General features: G+C 45.6%; 1 protein-coding gene across 1 annotated transcript in view; it reads left to right on the plus strand.

The window, feature by feature from the left end:
- Positions 1-21913, plus strand: part of BIN3 (bridging integrator 3) — a 135136-nt gene that overhangs the window by 24695 nt on the left and 88528 nt on the right. The window contains exons 2-3 of the mRNA XM_067470617.1: positions 6402-6450; positions 20503-20543. Coding sequence (XP_067326718.1) covers positions 6402-6450; positions 20503-20543 — 90 coding nt within the window. The remainder of the gene's footprint in view (positions 1-6401; positions 6451-20502; positions 20544-21913) is intronic.

The following is a 21913-nucleotide window of genomic DNA, read 5'->3' on the forward strand; positions in this document are numbered from 1 at the left end:
GTTCCCAACCTGTGGTCCATGGACCACCAGTGGTCTGCAAGAACTAAAACATGGTGCACGACCTCACTGTTTCTGAACTGTATCATCGAAGGCTTTCATGGCTGGAATCACTAGGTTCTTGTGGGTTTTTTTGGGCTATAGAGCCATGTTCTAGAGGCATTTCTCCTGACGTTTCGCCTGCATCTATGACAAGCATCCTCAGAGGTCGTGAGGTCTGTTGGAATTCCAACAGACCTCACTACCTCTGAGGATGCTTGCCATAGATGCAGGCAAAACGTCAGGAGAAATGCCTCTAGAACATGTTTCTGAACTGTTGCAACGAAAGCGACTGGTTTTGCAAAACCCTCTTATAGTGCCAAATCTTATTAAATATGGTTTTCTTTGGCAACTACTGGATGGCATATTTTCTGTATCAGAAACTAGAGCTGATGTGATCTATCTAATGCAATTTTCTGAATTAGCACCCAAGTTACCAAACCAAATCTAAAGTTGACCAAAAAATAATTCGTATCCCTTTTGGTACCAATGTTGGAGAGTTCTCACTGGTCAAAGTGGTCCCTGGTCGAGTGGCCCCTGGTCAATTGATCCCTAGTCAAAAAAAGGTTGGGAACCATTGGTCTACACCAGGGGTCCTCAAACTAAGGCCCGGGGCCCAGATGCGGCTCTCCAAGGTCATTTACCTGGCCCTCACACACAGTCAACCTAAGTCTGAAATGACTTGAAAGTACACAACAACAACGACAATAATCCTATCTCATCAGCCAAAAGCAGGCCCACACTTCCCATTGAAATACTCATAAGTTTATATTTGTTAAAACTGTTCTTCATCTTAATTATTGTAGTTTGTTTTTTTTTTTGCACTACCGCTATGTGCAGTACGCATAGGAATTCATCCACGTTTTTTTCAAATTATAATCCGGCCCTCCAACAGTTTGAGGGACTCTGATCTGGCCCTCGGTTTAAAAAGTTTGAGGACCCTTGGTCTGCACTGTAGAATTGATGCAGTTTCATGCCACCTAAACTGCCAGGACTCAATGCTAGAGAATCCAGATATCTTGGCCTTTTTTCATATCATAAGTTTTGGATTATACAGTATCTATCGGGGACACTAAAAATGAGAAGATGCAAATCTCAAAATTTGTCCCATGTCAGGAATGGACTAAATATACAAATGCATTCCATAGGTGAGGATTTCTGAGAAGCAAATAGGTTTGGGACTCTTCAATTAACTGGCGAGTGCCTGTAAAAATTACAGCGGAACGACTTCATTTTTATATTTTTGGCCTTTGGAGGGAAAGTAGAGGGGAGATTTTTTTAAATGGCTTTATTGGGGGGGGGGGGTTCCTTCCAATGCATCCCCCGATTATTGACGGTAATTATATAGTGGATAATTGCTTGTTTATGGAGGACGTGCAATTTGTTATTGTTGAGAGTGCCAGCAAAGCTAGAAAGGGTTAACGGGCTAAGGCGACATCAGCCTTGCTTGCAGAACAATAAACAGGAAACGCTCCAGAAATTAAATGTCTACATTTGTGACTAAGGCTGGTTTGAGTTCAGTGTTCAGTTCGGAAGGGTATAGTTTGCAGACCAGGTTTATTATTGCTGGCAAAATTATGCACTCGGTTAGAAAACAATGGGGGCAACTTGGCTGAGAGAGAGAGAGGAAGAAAGAAGGAGAGAAGGGCCGGAGCCATTCACGGGTCCTTTGGCAGCTTCCCCTCCGGCACCCTCCGCCTCAGATTATAGAGTGGTCAGCCTTGAGTGCCGTCTCCTGTGGCGAGGTATTTGTGGAGTGGCGCCTGCAGCCAAAAGAGTCACTGCCTGCTTTGTGTCCAGTTGTTGAAACCTCAGGTTCACTTATTTACTCTTTGCTAGGAAGCTCCTATTAGCAGGTGTCGCTTTCTTCCAGTATGTTGGACTCCAAGGCTAGGAACCACCTCTGTGCTTAACACAGTCCAAGGTACAATAGCAAAGCAGTTTATTGGAGAATAGTTATGAGAAGCCATTCAGCAAAATATCATATTTTAAAAAAAACAACCAAAGTCCAAATGTCAGGAATAATCCACAGAAATCAACGTACAGGAGTAGCATCAAAAACCAGGAATACAAAAGCAGAATAAATCCAAAACATGAGATTCAGGAACAGTTTTCAAAAACTTGGAAGCATGAGACACAAACAAAGGGAAACTTGGAACATGGATCTAGAAATCCCTTGACTTGACAGTAGTTCTATACTCAAAGACCAATGTTTCATGGACTGATGGACCCATCTGTTGGTTTAGCTAACATAGAGAGAGAAAATCATGCCTTCTCCCCTGGGAAACTGATAAGGACTTCTTGGCTAATAGGTGTCTTGACCTTTGTATTATTATTATTATTATTATTATTATTAAACTTTATTTGTATCCTGCTAGCATCTCCCGAAGGACTCGATGCGGCTTACAAAGGCCAAGGCCTCAACACAACAACAGCAAAACAATAACAATACAATTCAAAGCAAATAAAAACATAAGCAATAACAAAACATTACACCATTACGCAATAAAAACCAGGGCCGTAAACTCTCCTGAGAAGCTCTATGTTGACAGAATGTAAATCTCCTATCTGACTGCTCATTAGTTTGTCCACCTGGACTTTCAGTTTCATCCTCTGAGCTCCATTCTGTTTCTGACATTGCTTCCCTAGCAGACTACCTTTCTGGAATGTGGCCTTCAGACGCAGACCGCCCATTTCCAGAGCTTAAAATCTCTTGCTGGCTGTCCTCCTGCTGACTTGCAGACCCAGAATCCCCAGTGTCATAAGACTGACGAAGAGGTCCAGAATCCCCAGAGAGATCAGGTTTCAGGCACAATCAAAGGCTGGACTACAACACAGAATAGCAGATCTTACAGGGCTGTTGTCAGAATGCCAAAACAGTATAGCAGTGATATTCCACCTGTGACCTTCCTGGTGTTTGGGACTCCATCTCCCAAAGTCCTTGCCAGCTTGTCCAGTGTTCACGAATTCTGGGAACTGAAGTCCAAAATACCTGGAGGACCAAAGGTTGGGCACCACTGCTGATTCCTTGTAGAAAGGAAAGCCACGATGGGGGAATAGTTGTTCACCCCCCCCCCCCAGAATGACCTGCCCCGAATTTAACTACCTGCCTAAGTGGATACCTGTGTGTCTGAATTATAACCCACATTCCAAGTGAGACCTCCCAGCAAAAGCTTCCATTCCTACCAAGATGAAGCCTGAGGCTTAAATCTGGTTGCGGATCACAACTGGTGTGGCCCCACCAAATTTATTTATTTATTTATTTATTTATTTATTTCTTGCATTTATTGACCGCCCCTCTCAGCCCGGAGGCGACTCGGGGCGGTGAACAACAACAACAAGAAGACAGTGTACAGTGAATCAAGACGATACAAACCAGACAGATACAACATAACATATACTTATACTAAAAAATCCGCTTCGTCAAGCCCTGGGGTCATAGCCGAAATTCGTAGTCCTAGTTCATTCCATTGTCAATTTAACTACACTCAATTGAAGGCCTGCTCGAAGAGCCATGTTTTTAGGCCCCTACGAAAGGCCATCAAGGAGGGCGCCTGTCTAACTTCAGCAGGGAGAGTGTTCCACAGCCGGGGGGCCACCACCGAGAAGGCCCGCTCCCTTGTCCCCGCCAGACATGCCTGTGAGGCAGGCGGGACCGAGAGAAGGGCCTCCCCGGATGATCTCAAGGCCCTCGTGGGCTCGTAGGCCGAGATGCGGTCTGCAAGGTATTTTGGGCCGGAACCGTTTAGGGCTTTGTAGGATAACACCAGCACCTTAAATTGGGCCCGGTAGCAAATCGGCAGCCAGTGGAGCTGGGACAGCAGGGGCGTTGTATGCTCTCTGCGTCCAGCTCCCATTAACAACATGGCTGCCGCGCGCTGGACTAGCTGAAGCTTCCGGGCCGTCTTCAAGGGCAGCCCCACGTAGAGAGCGTTGCAGTAGTTGAGGCGGGATGTGACCAAAGCGTGTACCACCGTGGCCAAGTCAGACTTCCCAAGATACGGGCGCAGCTGGCAAATACGAGCCGAAGCTGTGCAAATGCTCCCCTGGTCACCGCTGAAACCTGAGGCTCCAGGCTCAGCGATGAGTCCAGGATCACACCCAAGCTGCGAACCTGCGCCTTCAAGGGGAGTGCGACCCCGTCCAGCACAGGCTGTAACCCTATACCCTGTTCGGCCTTGCGACTGACCAGGAGTACCTCTGTCTTGTCTGGATTTAATTTCAGTTTGTTCGCCCTCATCCAGACCATTACAGCGGCCAGGCACCGGTTCAGGACTTCGACGGCCTCCTTAGTAGCAGGTGGGAAGGAGTGACAGAGTTGGACATCATCTGCGTACAGGTGACACCGCACCCCGAAACTCCGGATGATCTCACCCAGCGGCTTCATGTAGATGTTAAACAGCATGGGGGACAGGATGGAACCCTGAGGAACGCCACAGGTCAACGGCTGCGGCGTTGAACAGGAGTCCCCCAGTAACACCTTCTGAGTGCGACCCTCCAGAAATGACCGGAGCCACTGCAGAGCAGTGCCCCCAAGACCCATCTCTGCAAATCTCCTGCTCGTTGTGATGTTGCATCTTGCCTAGAGATCCTTGATTCAGTGGGCGTACCCTAGATGGCACTAGCAACTGGATTTCGGTTTCAGGGCTTCTTAGAAAGGAGAATGCAAGAAGCACAACTTCTCTTCTCAGGCAACAGTTCTGTTATTGGTGTTAAATAGGGAAGTGGTGGGAAAGGGAGCTTTCCCTCCTGCATTCTTGCTCACCTGTCCGGTCCTTACCAAAAATAGCACGTAGCATTTGCACCTCCGTCTCATTAGGAATGGAATTAAGACAGTGTGTGCTATACAGAGATGTTCAGCCAAGCCTTCGAAAGGCTACCTTGCACCAATTTGACATCCGTCGCCTTACAGTTTTAGGCTTCCTAAAACCCATTTCCTCCTTCTTCTTGTCCTAGAACAGTGTTTCTCAACCTGGGGGTTGGGACCCCTGGGGGGGGGGTCGCGAGGGGTTGTCAGAGGGGTCGCCAAAGACCATCAGAAAACACAGTATTTTCTGTTGGTCATGGGGGATCTGTGTGGGAAGTTTAGCCCAATTCTATCCTTGGTGGGGTTCAGAATACTCTTTGTAGGTGAACTATAAATCCCAGCAACTACAACTCCCAAATTTCAAGGTATATTTTCCCCAAATGCCACCAGTGTTCACAATTGGGCATATTGAGTATTGTGCCAAATTTGGTCTAGATCCATCATTGTTTGAGTCCACAGTGATCTCTGGATGTAGGTGAACTACAACTCCAAAATCCAAGGTCAATGCCCACCAAACCCTTCCATTATTTTCTGTTGGTCATGGGAGTTCTGTGTGCCAAGATTGGTTCTATTCCATTGTCGGTGGGGTTCACAATGCTCTTTGATTGTAGGTGAACTATACATTCCAGCAACTACAATTCCGAAATGGCAGAATCAATCCCCCTCAACCCCACCAGCATTCAAGTTTGGGTGTATCGCGTATTTGTGCCAAATTTGGTCCAGTAAATGAAAATCCATCCTGCATCTCAGATCATAGAATCCTAGAATCAAAGAGTTGGAAGAGACATCTCCTGGGCCTTCATCCAGATGATCTTAATCATAGAATCCTAGAATCCTAGAGTGGGAAGAGACCAACTCCTGGGCCATCATCCAGTCCAACCCCATTCTGCCAAGAAGCAGGAATATTGCATTCAAATCACCCCCGACAGATGGCCATCCAGCCTCTGTTTAAAAGCTTCCAAAGAAGGGGCCTCCACCACACTCCCTCTGGGGCAGAGAGTTCCACTGCTGAACAGCTCTCATATAGAATCCTAGAGTTGGAAGAGCCCTCCTGGGCCATCATCCAGTCCAACCCCATTCTGCCAAGAAGCAGGAATATTGCATTCAAATCACCCCCGACAGATGGCCACCCAGCCTCTGTTTCAAAGCTTCCAAAGAAGGAGCCTCCACCACACTCCAGGGCAGAGAGTTCCACTGCTGAACAGCTCTCACAGTCAGGAAGCTGATATTTGCATTTCAACTCATTCCAGTAGCAAAATGACAGTGATGAAGTAGCAACGAAAACAATGTGATGGTTGGGGGTCACCATCACATTCGGGGAACTGGATTGAGGGGTCGCAGCATTAGGAAGGTGGAGTACCCCTAACCCTAACCCCTCTGTTTCACCCTTTGAGTTGCGGCCGAAATACCAGTCCTTCCCCGCCTAGTTCTTCCTTTCAGAGAGGCTGGAGAGAGATGTTGTTTCACTTGACACACTTGCTTGTTTACAGAAATTCATATCTTTTTTTTCTGCTTCTCTCCCCCCCCTTCCCCCCCCCTCCCCGGCCCCAAATTCCAGGATTCCGTTCAAGATCGGGCAGCCGAAGAAACAGATTGTACCCAAGACAGTGAGTAAACCGGTTCCCCCTTTTTTAGCTCCAGCCTTTGATCATATGGCTGATGACTCAAGCCAAGCACATTAACCGGGCCCAGTTTTTAATATGTTGTTGGTGTGTGTGGGAGGTGAAAACATGAGTGAGCTGAAATTGCTCCTGCCTTCGACCACCCCTCGGTTCCTCGGAGTAAGGGGGAGTCTCGGCAAGGCAGTGGGTTATTTTGGGACCCGGGTTCTGGGCCGGCCCCCACTTTCCCGGCTCCCCCATTCGGCGTGGCAGCGGGAGGGGCGAGGCGCCTCGCTCTGGCATGGCTTTTTGGGGGGAGAGCGGCACATGCTTCCTTCCTTCCTTCCTTCTCTCCGCCATGGCTTGTTTGTTCCTCTTCTCTGAGCAGATGGAGGAGGAGGAGTGGCTCGGGTGGCTGAATATAACTCTTTCCAAAGGAAGCTGAAATGCTCCGTGCCCAACCAGGAATTAATTTGGGTTGCGGAGAATTTGCTGTGAGATAAATGTTAAAACATTCTCTCTCTCTCTATCGCACACACACACACACACACACACTTCTACATTCTGAGAGGTCTGAATGCCCTCCCCTAAAGTGATGGCTCTTTTTGAGTTTGAAAGGGGCAGCTACCTCCAGGGCATCCTTTATTTAACCCCAGCAGACTGAAAGCCAAAACCAAGGTCACAACAACATCTGTTATAGAACTCCAGTATGCTGATGACAACGTCGTCTGTGCGCATTCAGAAGAAGATCTACAAGCCACTCGAAACACCTTCGCAGAAGCATACGAGAAGCTCGGCCTGTCATTGAACATCGGGAAAATCAAAGTGCTCTTCCAGCAGTCACCGGCCAATCCCTCAGCAGACTGAAAGCCAAAACCAAGGTTACAACATCTGTCATAGAACTCCAGTATGCTGATGACAACGTTGTCTGTGCGCCAAGGAAAACCGGAAGTGAGGCACACAGAATCCCCTCCTCCTCATTGTGCTGCTCATCCTCATCTTGGGCTTCTTTGAGACCAAGGCCAGAAGACATCATCATTAGGATTACTTTACTGTTTATATTGGCCAGGGAAATGTTATTATATTAGAATTGTTGTTATATTATTTACAGTTATTACATCAGCCAATCTCTCAGCAGACTGAAAGCCAAAACCAAGGTCACAACAACATCTGTCATAGAACTCCAGTATGCTGATGACAACGTTGTCTGTGCGCATTCAGAAGAAGACCTACAAGCCACTCTAAACACCTTCGCAGAAGCATACAAGCAGCTCGGCCTCTCATTGAACATCGAGAAAACTAAAGTGCTCTTCCAGCAGTCACCAGCCAATCCCTCTCCAGAGATACAGCTTCATGGTGTCACGTTAGAAAATGTGGACCATTTCTGCTCCCTTGGCAGCCATCTCTCCACCAAAGTCAACATTGACACTGAAATACAACACCGCCTGAGCTCTGCGAGGGCAGCATTCTTCTGAATGAAGCAGAGAGTGTTTGGGAACCGGGACAGCCATAGGGAGACCAAGGGGCTTGTTTATAAAGCTATTGTCTTCCCAACCCTGCTCTATGCCTGCGAAACATGGACTGTCTACAGACATCAACATTGACACTGAAATGCAACATTGCCTGAGCTCTGCGAGTGCAGCTTTTTTCCAAATGAAGCAGAGAATGTTTGAAGACCGAGACATCCGTAGGGAGACCAAAGGGCTTGTTTATAAAGCTATTGTCTTCCCAACCCTGCTCTATGCCTGCGAAACATGGACTGTCTACAGACATCAACATTGACACTGAAATGCAACATTGCCTGAGCTCTGCGAGTGCAGCATTTTTCTGAATGAAGCAGAGAGTGTTTGAGAACCGGGACATCCGTAGGGAGACCAAGGGGCTTGTTTATAAAGCCATTCCCCTCCCAGCCCTGCTCTATGCCTGCGAAACGTGGACTGTCTACAGACATCAACATTGCCTGAAATGCAACATTGCCTGAGCTCTGCGAGTGCAGCATTTTTCTGAATGAAGCAGAGAGTGTTTGAGAACCGGGACATCTGTAGGGAGACCAAGGGGCTTGTTTATAAAGCCATTCCCCTCCCAGCCTTGCTCTATGCCTGCGAAACATGGACTGTCTACAGACATCAACATTGACACTGAAATACAACACCGCCTGAGCTCTGCGAGTGCAGCATTTTTCTGAATGAAGCAGAGAGTGTTTGAGGACCGGGACATCCATAGGGAGACCAAGGGACTTGTTTATAAAGCTATTCCCCTCCCAACCCTGCTATACGCCTGCGAGACGTGGACTGTCTACAGACGTCAGATGCAACTCCAGGAACGATTCCATCAGTGCTGCCTCCGGAAAATCCTGCAAATATCTTGGGAAGACAAGCGGCATTAGGAAGGTTGAGAAACACTATTCTAGATCTATAAGCTGCTTTCGATACTATTGACCATGGTATGCTTCTGTTGACTATTTCTGCTCCCTTGGCAGCCACCTCTCCACAAAAGTCAACATCGACACTGAAATACAACACCACCTGAGCTCTGCGAGTGCAGTGTCTTCTCAGAATTTATCCAAAGTCTCCGTTTTTAATCATCTTTGTTTCTAGGGAGAGTTTTCTCCAAATGCACATTACAGATGAGTTGGTTTTGTTGCTATCGGTTTCCATCACTGCCTGGCTTTCACAACCACACATGGAAATTAGAAATATGATGGCATTGGACAGTCAGGACTTTGGGGAAAAAATAAATCACCAGGAGCAGATGGCAGACCAATAGAAACGCTTCAAGTTGCAGAGATAAAAGTAGAGTCCTGTGGATACTGTGGACTGCTGAAAAGATAAATAAATGGGAAAATCAAGCCTGGATTGCCTTTCCTGGGATTGGAGTTGGAGATAATCCCAAATCAAAACATGTTTTGCATGAACCATATATACTCAAGTATAAGCCCACCTGAATATAAGCAGAGGCACCTAATTTTACCACAAAAAAATGGAGAAACATATTGATTCGAGTCTAAGCCAAGGATGGGAAATGCAGCAGCTACTGGTCAATTTCAAAATAAAAACAGATACCAATAACATTACATTAATTGAGGCATCGGGAGGTTTAATGTTTTTGGATATTTACATAAAACTGTAATTTAAGACAAGACTGCCCAACTCTAATTAAGCCACTGTTCTAACCTTCTTCAATGTCAATGTGCTTACTTATCCTTCCAATAATAATAGAGTAAAATAATAAAAATCATAAAAAATAATAATAATAATAGAGTCAAATAATGGAAATGTAAAAAACAGTAATAATAGAGTAAAATAATAAAAGTAATAATAGTAGAGTAAAATAATGTAAATGCAATTATATCAATAATAACAGTTATATTATAAACGTAATAATAAAAATAATAGATTAAAATAAATACATATTAATAATAAATATAGTAAAATAATAAATATAATAATAAAGGTTTTCCCTTGACATTAAGCCCAGTCGTGCCTGACTCTGCGGATTGGTGCTCATCTCCATTTCTAAGCCGAAGAGCCGGCGTTGTCCATAGACACCTCCAAGGTCATGTGGCCGGCATGACTTTATTTATTTATTTGTTGTTGTTGTTGTTGTGACTTTACATTCCTCCTGGAGCAGTACCTGTTGATCTACTCACATTTGCATGTTTTCAAACTGCTAGGTTGGCAGAAACTGGGGCTTATAGCGGGAGCTGACCCCGCTCCTGAGATTTGGACCTACGACCTTTTGGCCAGCAAGTTCAGCAGCTCAGTGCTTGAACCGACTGCGCCACCGTGGCCTCCTTCATGTAATAGTAATAATAATAATAGAGTAAAACAATAAATGTAATCAAAATAATAGAGTAAAACAGTGTAAATGTAAGAATAATAATAGAGTAAAATAATAAATGTACATATAATAATAATAATAATAATAATAATAATAATAATAAACAAACAACTGGAAAAGCCTACATGATATGAGGATTTAAAGACTGATCTACAAAGACTCTGGCACAAACCAGTCAAGGTGGTCCCAGTGGTGATCGGCACACTGGGTGCAGTGCCTCAAGACCTTGGCCTGCACTTAAACACAATTGGCGCTGAGAAAATTACCACCGGTCAGCTGCAAAAGGCCACCCTACTCAGATCTGCACGTATTATTTGCCGATCCATCACACAGTCCTAGACACTTGGGAAGTGTCCGACGTGTGATCCAATTCAACAGCCAGTAGAGTGATTTTGTCTGCTGTGGACTCATCTTGCTGTGCCAATAATAATAATAATAATAATAATAATAATAATAATAATGATGCTTTTTTTGTCGTGTCAGGAGCAACTTGAGAAACTGCAAGTCGCTTCTGGTGTGAGAGAATTGGCCGTCTGCAAGGACGCTGTCCAAGGAACGCCTGGATGATTTGATGTTTTTATCATCCTTGTGGGAGGCTTCTCTCATGTCCCTGCTTGGGGAGCTGGAGCTGACAGAGGGAGCTCATCCGCCTCTCCCCGGATTCGAACCTGCGACCTGTCGGTCTTCAGTCCTGCCGGCACAGGGGGGGGGTTGAACCCACTGCGCCACTGGGAGTTCCAGATAATAATGCTGTGTTTCTAATAATAATAATAATAACAAATAATAATAATGCTGTGTTTCTAATAACAACAGCAACACAACAACAACAACAACAACAACAACAACAACAACAACAGAGTAAAATAATAAATAACCTTGACTTGAGTATAAGCCTAAAAAGGGCAGAAAAACCCAGCTTATACTCAAGTATATATGGTAAGTATCCCTGGAAAGTAATGCAGCCTCTCAACCTGGACAGTTGCCCACCCTGTTTTAGGGAAGGTATAACTCCCTGTCAAGAATTCACAGGCAGCAAGAATATGTGCCGTGACTCCTGCTGGATGCACTTCTTGAAGGGAAGGATCTAGCAGTGTGTCTTGACCAGTCTCCAACTTTTCTGCACATGGTGGGCTGATGCGCAAGCCTTTTTGGAAGCGCCACAGTTCAGGGAGGGGCCGTTTTAAGTGTGCTGTTAAATTCCAGATGTTGTCCTCTGGAGAGTATTTCAGGAAGTGGGAAGGTGAGGCATCTGAAGGGCTGCATTGAGCGTTGGTGAGCAAGGGAGGGAAGCGGTTTGTTGTAGAGGCTCTCCCACTTGCAAATCGAGATCCCAAACAAGCAGGAGTCGATGTAAACAGAGAGGAGCTAGTGACTCTTTGCAGAGCGGAGTGCGCAGAGAGAGAAAAAAATATCCACTGAGACTCGGCTCACAACGTTTTCTCAGATGGAGAAAAAAAAAGGCTTCTAATGCAAACATATTTTGGTAGCAGTTGGTCTATGAGATGACTGGATTCTGCTGGAGGAGACATTAGTCATACTTCAGTGTGCCTACTTGTTGCAAATCCTCTGAGGAAGGGCAGAGTACCAACTGAAGTTTGGTGCTTTGCGGCGAAAGGAAACCCACCTGCACAAAAGACTTGAATTGTTTTGATCTCAAGCCCTTGAGATCTGTCACTGCCGTGCTTTCACCTTAACTTGGCCAAATCCAATTCCAGATGGAGTAATCTCTCCCGATCCTGAAAAGAGCAGCTGTCGCTTGATTGACAGTGAAGGGGGGATCTAAAGGCCACCGGGTTCTGATACCTAGCCAGGCAGTGATCTTTGTTCAGAGTGAATTCGATGTTCGTCTTGTGGTGCATGAATGCAGAACATGTGAACATCCCTGTGCAACCTGTAAGCAGTCTAATTGCAACTCTCTTAGAACCTGTTTGCTCTGTAATGATTTTCCAACTGTGTTCCAAGGAATCCTGGGGTTCCCTGGAATCATTGTACACTCAAGTCATTCTTAAGGAAGCTTGCAAAGCAGTCCTGACCTTCCCTTTGCCATGCACTGGGACTGTGGCGCAGCTGGCTGGGTGTCTGAACATTAGGAAGAACTTCCTGACTGTGAGAGCCGTTCAGCAGTGGAACTCTCTGCCCCGGAGTGTGGTGGAGGCTCCTTCTTTGGAAGCTTTTAAGCAGAGGCTGGATGGCCATTTGTCAGGGGTGATTTGAATGCAATATTCCTGCTTCTTGGCAGAATGGGGTTGGACTGGATGGCCCATGAGGTCTCTTCCAACTCTTTGATTCTATGATTCTATGATTAAGATCGCAGCTTGGGAGTGATCCTGGACTCATCGCTGAGCCTTGAACCCCAGGTCTCAGCAGTGGCCGAGAGAACTTTTGCACAATTAAAACTTGTGCGCCAGCTGCACCTGTACCTTGGGAAGTCTGACTTGGCCACGGTGGTCCACGCTCTGGTTACATCCCGAATAGATTACTGCAACGCACTCTACGTGGGGTTGCCTTTGAAGACTGTTCGGAAACTTCAACTAGTCCAGCGGGCGGCAGCTAGATGGAAACACATCCTGCATATCAGATATTTACATGACGATTCATAACAGTAGAAGAAGTTGCAATGAAAATAATGTTGTGGTTGGGGGTCACCACCACATGAGGAACTCTATTAAGGGGTCGCGCATGAGAAGATTGAAAACATTGACCTATGTGGATAAAGAAGCTAAAAGGGGCCGTCTGCTACTTTAGCGGAAAGGTGGGATGCTTCAGTAAGTGAAACAGAATTGTGAAATATCTCTAGAAGATGTCCCCAGTTTTAGGCATGACCATTCCGTGTACCTGTGGCTTACAAACCAGATGCCACATCATTACAATCTGTGCAGCAGGGACAAGGAATCCGGTGTTATTCCAAACTCCTGGAGTTTGCATAGGGAAAAGTAAGGGCGGTACACCAACTCCAGCGCGACATCTCAATAGCCTGAGAGCGCTTCCTGTGTGTCTGTTTCTGTGCTGAAGTGGGAGTGCAGGAACCTCCTGTGCGGACATGCCTGAGCGGTGGCTAGGATTGGATTATAACTCTATTTCAAGCTGCCCGAAAAGCGTCTCATTTCTCCTGAGCTGATGTCATGCTCTTCTGCGGGAACTCGATTCTCGGCGTAGTGGGTGCTTCAGAGGAAGGACCTCTTTACTCCTCTGCTCCACGCCTCGTGGAGGAACACTTGATGTGAGGTCATCTGGGCAAAAAGAACCATTGGGTTCCTTGGCAAAGAAGTGAGGGAAAGTGGTGTTCCCCATCATTAAAAGCTCTGGGGGTGCATTCTGTTTTTCTTTGAAGGTTGCGTATATAATGTAACAGCAGTGCCACCAATCCAGCCACTGAAGACTCAGCCTCAGACTCTGGCTCCTCCAAACAGGAACAATAGTAATCTGGGGGGGGCCATCCAGACACTACTTTTGTCCCAGGAGCTGAAACACAACACCGCCTGAGCTCTGCGAGTGCAGCTTTTTTCCAAATGAAGCTGAGAGTGTTTGAGAACCGGGACATCCGTAGGGAGACCAAGGGGCTTGTTGATAAAGCCATTGTCCTCCCAGCGATGCTATACGCCTGCAAGACGTGCTCTCTACAGATGTCACATGCAGCTCCTGGAACAATTCCATCAGCCGAAAGTCCTGCAAATCGCTTGGGAGGACAAGCTGACAAATGTCAGCGTGTTGGAAGAAGCAAAGACCACCAGCACTGAAGCGATGCTCCTCCGCCATCAACTCCATTGGACCAGCCATGTTGTCTGGATGCCCGACCACCGTCTCCCAAAGCAGTTGCTCTACTCCAAACTCAAGAATGGAAAACAGAATGTTGGAGGACAGGGAAGGAGATTGAAAGATGGGCTCAAAACCAACCTCAAAAACTCTGGCATAGACACCGAGAACTGGGAAGACCTGGCCCTTGAGCGCTCCAGCTGGAGGTCAGCTGCGACCAGCAGTGCTGCAGAATTTGAAGAGGCACAAATGGAGGGTGAAAGAGAGAAACGTGCCAAGAGGAAGGTGATTCAAGCCAACCCCGACCAGGACTGCCTTCCACCTGGAAACCGATGCCCTCACTGTGGGAGAAGATGAAGGTCAAGAAGAGGGCTCCACAGTCACCTACGGACCCACCACCAGGACACCGAACTTGGAGGACCATCATCCTCAGACTATGAGGGATCGCCTAAGTAAGTATCCCAGGAGCTTCTGCAGCAAACAGGAGGGTGGCTAGATGCCATTCCCTGTAAACCCCAAAGCAATAGCCACAAAAAGCAAAAAAAATGAGAAATTTCCAGGTGTGGGAACATCATAGTTTTGAGCCAACTATCCAGATCTTCTAATGTCTGTATGTCTTTGCAATTGGTGATCACGGGATTTTTTATCGAAGTTTGTTCCCGGGTTTTAGATGCTTGTTCCTGATTGATTGGAATTGCAGCATTATTTTTCCACACAATCACCATTCAGTTCAATGCATTTTGTCATCTGTGTGACGAGTTTTGGATGCCTGTGTCATAGAAGTTTCCCTTGGCCTTTTTCAGCCAGTTCGTCACTTTGATTTTCACCTTTTTCGTTGGAAAAGTGTTTTACACTAAGGTGTTCCTTCAATTTAGTGAACAGATGATAGTTACTGGGCGTGAGATTGGGGGCTGTGAGAGGGGTGGCTTCAAACATCCCAACCAAATGAAGTCAACAACTCTTGTCTTGCTTGAGCGGTGTGCGGACTTGTCATGAAGGAGAAAGACTCTCGCCGTCAGCATCCCACGACACTTGCTTTGGGTGGCTCTGCAAAGTTTCTTCATAGTGTAACAATATATTTCATACCCATTTTGTCACAAGCTGTCTTAACATTAACTGAAACAATTTCACAATGAATCACAATGGCATTCATGCCCTTAGCATTTAGGTAGAGTATTACAGCGCAAACTTCGCACTTGGAGGGAAACGGAATGAGGATGCTCATCTCTAACTTTCACCACAACACCAGTCGATGAGCTACTGACGATTGGTACTGCTCGTTCGCTTCCGCTAGCTTCCCGTTACACGGCAGTGATATCAACTTCCCCTGAGAAAATTCCTGCGAGAGCTATGATCCTTGTAGCCTTACTTTCCGGATAACCTTTGTACAGCACGAACGTCACACTTGGAGGGAAAAGGAATGAGGACGCTCATCTCTAACCTTCACCACAACACCAGTCAATGAGCTACTGACGACTGGCACTGCTCGTTCGCTTCTGCTGGCTTCCTGCTACACGGCAGTGATACCTACTTCCCCTGAGAAAATTCCCTGCAAGAACTATGATCCTTCTAGCCTTACTTTCTGGATAACCTTTGTACAGCATGAACTTCACACTTGGAGGGAAACGTAATAAGGACACTTATCTCTAACCTTCACCACAATGCCAGTGGATGAGCTACTGACGACTGGCACTACTCGTTCGCTTTTGCTGGCTTTCCGCTACACGGCAGTGATACCAACTTCCCCTGTGAAAATTCCCCGTAAGAGCTTCATTCCTTGTAGCCTTACTTCCCAGATAACCTTTGTACAGCACAAACTTTGCACTTGGAGGGAAAAGGAATGAGGACACTAATCTCTAACCTTCACCACAATGCCAGTTGATGAGCTACTGACGATTGGCACTGCTCGTTCGCTTCTGCTGGCTTCCTGCTACACGGCAGTGATACCAACTTCCCCCGTGAAAATTCCCCGCAAGAGTTACATTCTTTGTAGCCTTACTTTCCGGATACCTTTGTACAGCACGAACTTCACACTTGGAGGGAAAAGGAATGAGGACACTCATCTCTAACCTTCACCACAATGCCAGTCAATGAGCTACTGACGACTGGCACTGCTCGTTCGCTTCTGCTGGCTTCCCACTACACTGCAGTGATACCAACTTCCCCTCGAACATTCTCCATGAGAGAAATGAGCCTTGTAACCTTACTTTCTGGATAACCCTTGTATATTCAACAGGAGAAGATGCTCCAACAGTCTTTTCAGTTCCAAACCATTCTAAGGAAGATGGGGCAAGTGTGGCCCTCCACATGGCTGACCCATTGGGCAACCTTAGCCAAGTCACACTCTCAGCCGTGGAGTAAGACACAGAAAAGCCTTCTCTGAGGACACAATAAGTCAGAAATGAAGGCATGTAACAACAAGCTCTCTGTACCACTTTTACTTTGCTTACTGTTTCAGATTATTATAATTGCAGAGATGCAAGATTGTACTGCATGCTTTGTAGAAGCAAAACGTTGTGTTATGCCCCCTTTGTCAGAACGCTACTTTGATAATTGTGTCATTGTGAAACGGATAAAGAAACTAGAAGAATTGAAAACGGGGAGGTTGGAAAAACTACACTCTTCCCTAAAAATAGGAAAAAAAATTATCTTGGCGTTTACATCAGTTCCAGGTTTTCCATGTTTCGGTTTGCTCGGTATTTTTAAGATGAGAGTTTGAGAACGGTGGCTGAAGCCCGTGTGCGGTGCCAGTTTGCCCTCCCTTCTAAGGCAACCAGGACAAGTTCACACATGGACATATAAATAGACGCGACAATTCAGCCGCTATTTTTACCACCGGAAGAGCCATAGAAACATAGGGTGGCTTTTCTTTTTGTGCTTGTTACCTGACCTGAAGGCATCAGCTGCTGTGGATTTTGGCAAGCCTGAAACCCGGGCCATGATGGCAGCGTAAACATCCCACACACCGCGCTCCAAGCCTCTTCCTGGGAGGACCATTGTGGGCAGTGACCAGGCTTTTATTGCTTGGACTTCCACAGAGCTACCAAAAGTGGTCGTTTCCGTAACAGCGGCTACAAAAGAAGTAGAGGGCATGCTAACTTCACAACCTAAATTTCCACCGGATAGATGCAAGTTTGCAAACTGAGATGATGCTCTAGAAGGTTGCCATGAAATCAAGAGACCACCCTTTACATCTGCAGGCCTTTGCTTTGAAACCGCGGTGGCCTTGTAGCAGCGTTAATTAAAAACCAAGGGGGAATTTGAACGTGAAGTCTTCTGACTTCTTTTAGATTTTGTGCCTTCCTTCTGAGAATTTTGGTTCATGCATGCCTAAAGCAGGACATGTTTGCTGTCATCCCACCACCCAAAAAAAATCACTAAAAAACCCACCACCTTCTCGCTAATAGGAACACATAGCACTTTCCTGCTCATTCCACATTGATACCTTTCACACTTTGCTGAATATGTGCATTCAGATAGGCTACCTGAGCATCATCTCTTCCTCCCCATCCGATCCCACATGCTTTTGAAATAATCTTTATTTGAAAGTTTAAGTTTGGAAGGGTCCCTTATTGAACCTTGGGGGTGACAGCAAAGTTTGCCAACACAGGTTGGATGGTCCTTTAAATCAGTGCAAACGATATCAGCTTACTGTATATACTCGAGTATAAGCCCACTCGAATATAAGCCAAGCCATCTAATTTTGCCACAAAAAACTGGGAAAACGTATTGACTCAAGGATAAGCCGAGGATGGGAGATGCAGCAGCTATGGGTCAATTTTAAAATAAAAATAAATACCAATGAAATGGCATTAACTGAGGCATCAGTAGGTTCAATGTTTTTGAATATTGAGTGTTCGTGCCAAGTTTGGTCCAGATCCATCATTGTTTGAGTCCACAGTGCTCTCTGGATGTAGGTGAACTACAAATCCAAAACTCAAGGTCAATGTCCACTAAACCTTTCCAGAATTTTCTGTTGGTCATGGGAGTTCTGTGTGCCATTATTGGTTCATTTCCATCATTGGTGGAGTTCAGAATGTTTTTTGATTATAGGTTAACTGTAAATCTCAGCAGCTACAACTCCCAAATGTCAAGGTGTATTTTCCCAAACCCCACCAGTGTTTACATTTGGACACATTGAGTATTCGTGCCAAGTTTGGTCCAGATCCATCATTGTTTGAGTTTGTTGAACTACAACTCCCAAATTCAAAATCAATGCTCGCCAAACACTTCCAGTATTTTCTGTTGGTCATGAGAGTTCTGTGTGCCAAGTTTGGTTTGATTCCATCATTGATGGAGTTCAGAATGCTTTTTGATCAACTCCCAAATGTCAAGGTATATTTTCCCCAAATTCCACCAATGTCCACATTTGGGCACATTGAGTGTTCAGGCCAAGTTTGGTCCAGATCCATCATTGTTTGAGTTTGGTGAACTACAACTCCCAAACTCAAAATTATTGCCCTCCTAGTATTTTCTGTTGGTCAAGGGAGTTCTGTGTGCCAAGTTTGGTTCAATTCCATCGTTGGTGGAATTCAGAATGTTCTTTGATTGTAGGTGAACTTTAAATCCCAGCAACTACAACTCCCAAATGTCAAGGTGTATTTTCCCCAAACTCCACCAATGTCCACATTTGGGCACATTGAGTGTTCAGGCCAAGTTTGGTCCAGATCCATCCTTGTTTGAGTTTGTTGAGCTACAACTCCCAAACTCAAAATCAATGCCCACCAAACCCTCCTAGTATTTCCTGTTGGTTATGGGAGTTGCGTGTGCCAAGTTTGGTTCAATTCCATTTTTGGTGGAGTTCAGCATGCTCTTTGATTGTAGGTGAACTATAAATCCCAGGAACTACAACTCCCAAATGACAAAATCGATACCCCCCAACCCCATCTGTATTGAAATTTGGATATATCAGTTATTTGTGCCAAATTTGGTCTAGATAATAGAAATACATCCTGCATCTCAGATACTTACATGATGATTCATAACAGTAGGAAAATTACAGTTATGGAGTAGCAAGGAAAATAGTGTTCTGGTTGTGGGTCAGCACAACGTGAGGAATTGTGTTAAGGGTCCGCGGCATGAGGAAGGTTGAGAAACGCTACTCTAGTTGTAGGGCAGTACTGTGTGCAAACCGAATTGCAGCGTAGGCTTGTCCCCAAAACTCTTGATGTGTGCAGGTTTACTCATAGAATCATAGAATCCAAGAGTTGGAAGAGACCTCCTGGGCCATCCAGTCCAACCCCATTCTGCCAAGAAGCAGGAATATTGCATTCAAAGCACCCCTGACAGATGGCCATCCAGCCTCTTCTTAAAAGCTTCCAAAGAAGGAGCCTCCACCACACTCCGGGGCAGAGAGTTCCACTGCTGAACGGCTCTCACAGTCAGGAAGTTCTTCCTCATGTTCAGATGGAATCTCCTCTCTTGTAGTTTGAAGCCATGGCTCCATTGCGTCCTAGTCTCCAGGGAAGCAGAAAAAAAGCTCCCTCCCTCCTCCATATGACTTCCTCTCACGTATTTATACATGGCTATTATGTCTCCTCTCAGCTTCTCTTCTTCAGGCTAAACATGCCCAGCTCTTTAAGCTGCTCCTCATAGGGCTTGTTCTCCACACCCTTGATCATTTGAGTCGCCCTCCTCTGGACACATTCCAGCTTGTCAATATCTCTCTTGAATTGTGGTGCCCAGAATTGGACACAATATTCCAGGTAAAGTGGTCTAACCAAAGCAGAATAGAGGGGTAGAATTACTTCCTTAGATCTAGACACTATGCTCCTATTGATATATTTCATATAAGTGAAATATATGCACATTTTGTGTGTTCTTTTAAGAATCGGCTTTCAAGGAGCTGAATCAAAACGAGCCCTCCCCTGTTGAAGGGGAACGTGTTTGAGAGAGAAACACAAACACCGAGGCAGTTAAAAGTAGACCTGAAGACTCTCTCCTCCTCGGCGGGGCCCTGCCCGTATCCATATGTCAGCCGTGCTTTCTAAACATTTTGCTTGTTATTTTAAAACAAGAGTGTTAAGTGACAAATGGGTTTTATAATGCACCTTCTGTGAATGCAGCACCCAAAAGGGTTGCTTTGCACATCATTCCCTACCAACGACCCCGTCATGCATTTATTGTGGATCTGAAAATAAAGGCAGGTGTAGGAAGGAATCATCGGGAATATTTTCATTTTTGCATTCATTTGCAACTGGGGGCTGATACTTTTCTCTCCAATTAGGGGAGGAACGCTTTGCAAATAAGTACCTTGAGTAAAATGTGTTGTACCTATTGCTGTTTGTAGATTATTCCTAGGCATTGCATTGCATTGGGGGGAATATGGGTTTGCAAATGTGTTGTACCTATTGCTGTTTGTAGTTTATTCCTAGGCATTGCATTGCATTGGGGGGAAGAATATGGGTTTGCGTTTTAAATTGTCTTCTGAGGTTTTAAGCTGGTTTCGTTCCCCTTTTTTAACAGGTCGAGAGGGATTTTGAACGCGAATATGGAAAGCTTCAACAGTAAGTGTTCCTGACAACAGCTTTTCCCCCTCCCCATTGGTCTATTGCAGTCGTTCTCAACCTGGGGTCCCCAGATGTTTTTGGCCTCCAACTCCCAGAAATCCTAACAGCTGGTCAACTAGCTGGGATTTCTGGGAGTTGTAGGCCAAAAACACTTGGGGACCCCAGGTTGAGAACCACTGCTCTGTTGCTTCTTCTTATTGCCAGTACTTGGGTGTGCTGTTCCATCTTGGATTCTCTGCAACCTGTTCTTAACCTTTCCCTCACTCTCCTTTTAAGGAAATGCCCCTCAACCTGGGGGTCGGGACCCCTAGAGAAAGACATGGGGGGTGTCAGAGGGGTCGTCAAAGACTATCAGAAAACGCAGCATTTTCTCTTGGCCATGGGAGTTCTGTGTGGGAAGTTCGGCCCAATAGTGCCATTGGTGGGGTTGAGAATGCTCTTTGATTGTAGGATAACTATAAATCCCAGCAACTACAATTCCCAAATATCAAGGTTTCTTCCCCCGCCCCCCGCCCCCCGGAACTCTACCAGTGTTCACACTTGAGCATATTGAGTATCTGTGCCAAGTTTGGTCCATGTCCATCATTGATTGAGTCCACAATGCTCCCTGGATGTAGGTGAACTACAACTCCCAAACTCAAAGTCATTACCCACCAAACCCTACCAGTATTTTCTGCTATTGTGCATTCGCGAGTGCCATTAACAATGTACTTACGAAAATTCGTAAGTTTCATTAAGGTTCCAAAAATTTGGAAAGAGCTTTAGAAAAGAAGTCCCAGCGCCCCTTACTTTAGAACACAACTTTAAAAATTGACCAAAAATTCATGGGCAAGTCAAACGTCATGAAATTTGGTGGGCTAACAGTGGTAAATGTGTTCTACCACTATCGCAAGTTTCATCAGGATAACTCAAACAATGTGGCAGAGAGGAGGCCCTGAAGTTTCCCCACGGCCGGTGATGTTTTCCCTATTGTGCATTCGCGAGTGCCATTAACAACGTACTTACGAAGATTCATAAGTTTCATTAAAGTTCCAAAAATTCTGAAAGAGCTTTAGAAAAGAAGTCCCAGCGCCCCTTACTTTTGAACACAACTTTAAAAATTCACCAAAAATTTATGGGCAAGTCAAACGTCATGAAATTTGGTGGGCTAACAGTGGTAAATGTGTTCTACCACTATCGCAAGTTTCATCAGGATAACTCAAACAATGTGGCAGAGAGGAGACCCTGAAGTGTCCCCACGGCCGGTGATGTTTTCCCTATTGTGCATTCGCGAGTGCCATTAACAACGTACTTACGAAGATTCATAAGTTTCATTAAAGTTCCAAAAATTCTGAAAGAGCTTTAGAAAAGAAGTCCCAGCGCCCCTT

This window comes from Anolis sagrei, chromosome 7, assembly GCF_037176765.1.
Source record: "Anolis sagrei isolate rAnoSag1 chromosome 7, rAnoSag1.mat, whole genome shotgun sequence".
Classification (NCBI taxonomy): domain Eukaryota; kingdom Metazoa; phylum Chordata; class Lepidosauria; order Squamata; family Dactyloidae; genus Anolis; species Anolis sagrei.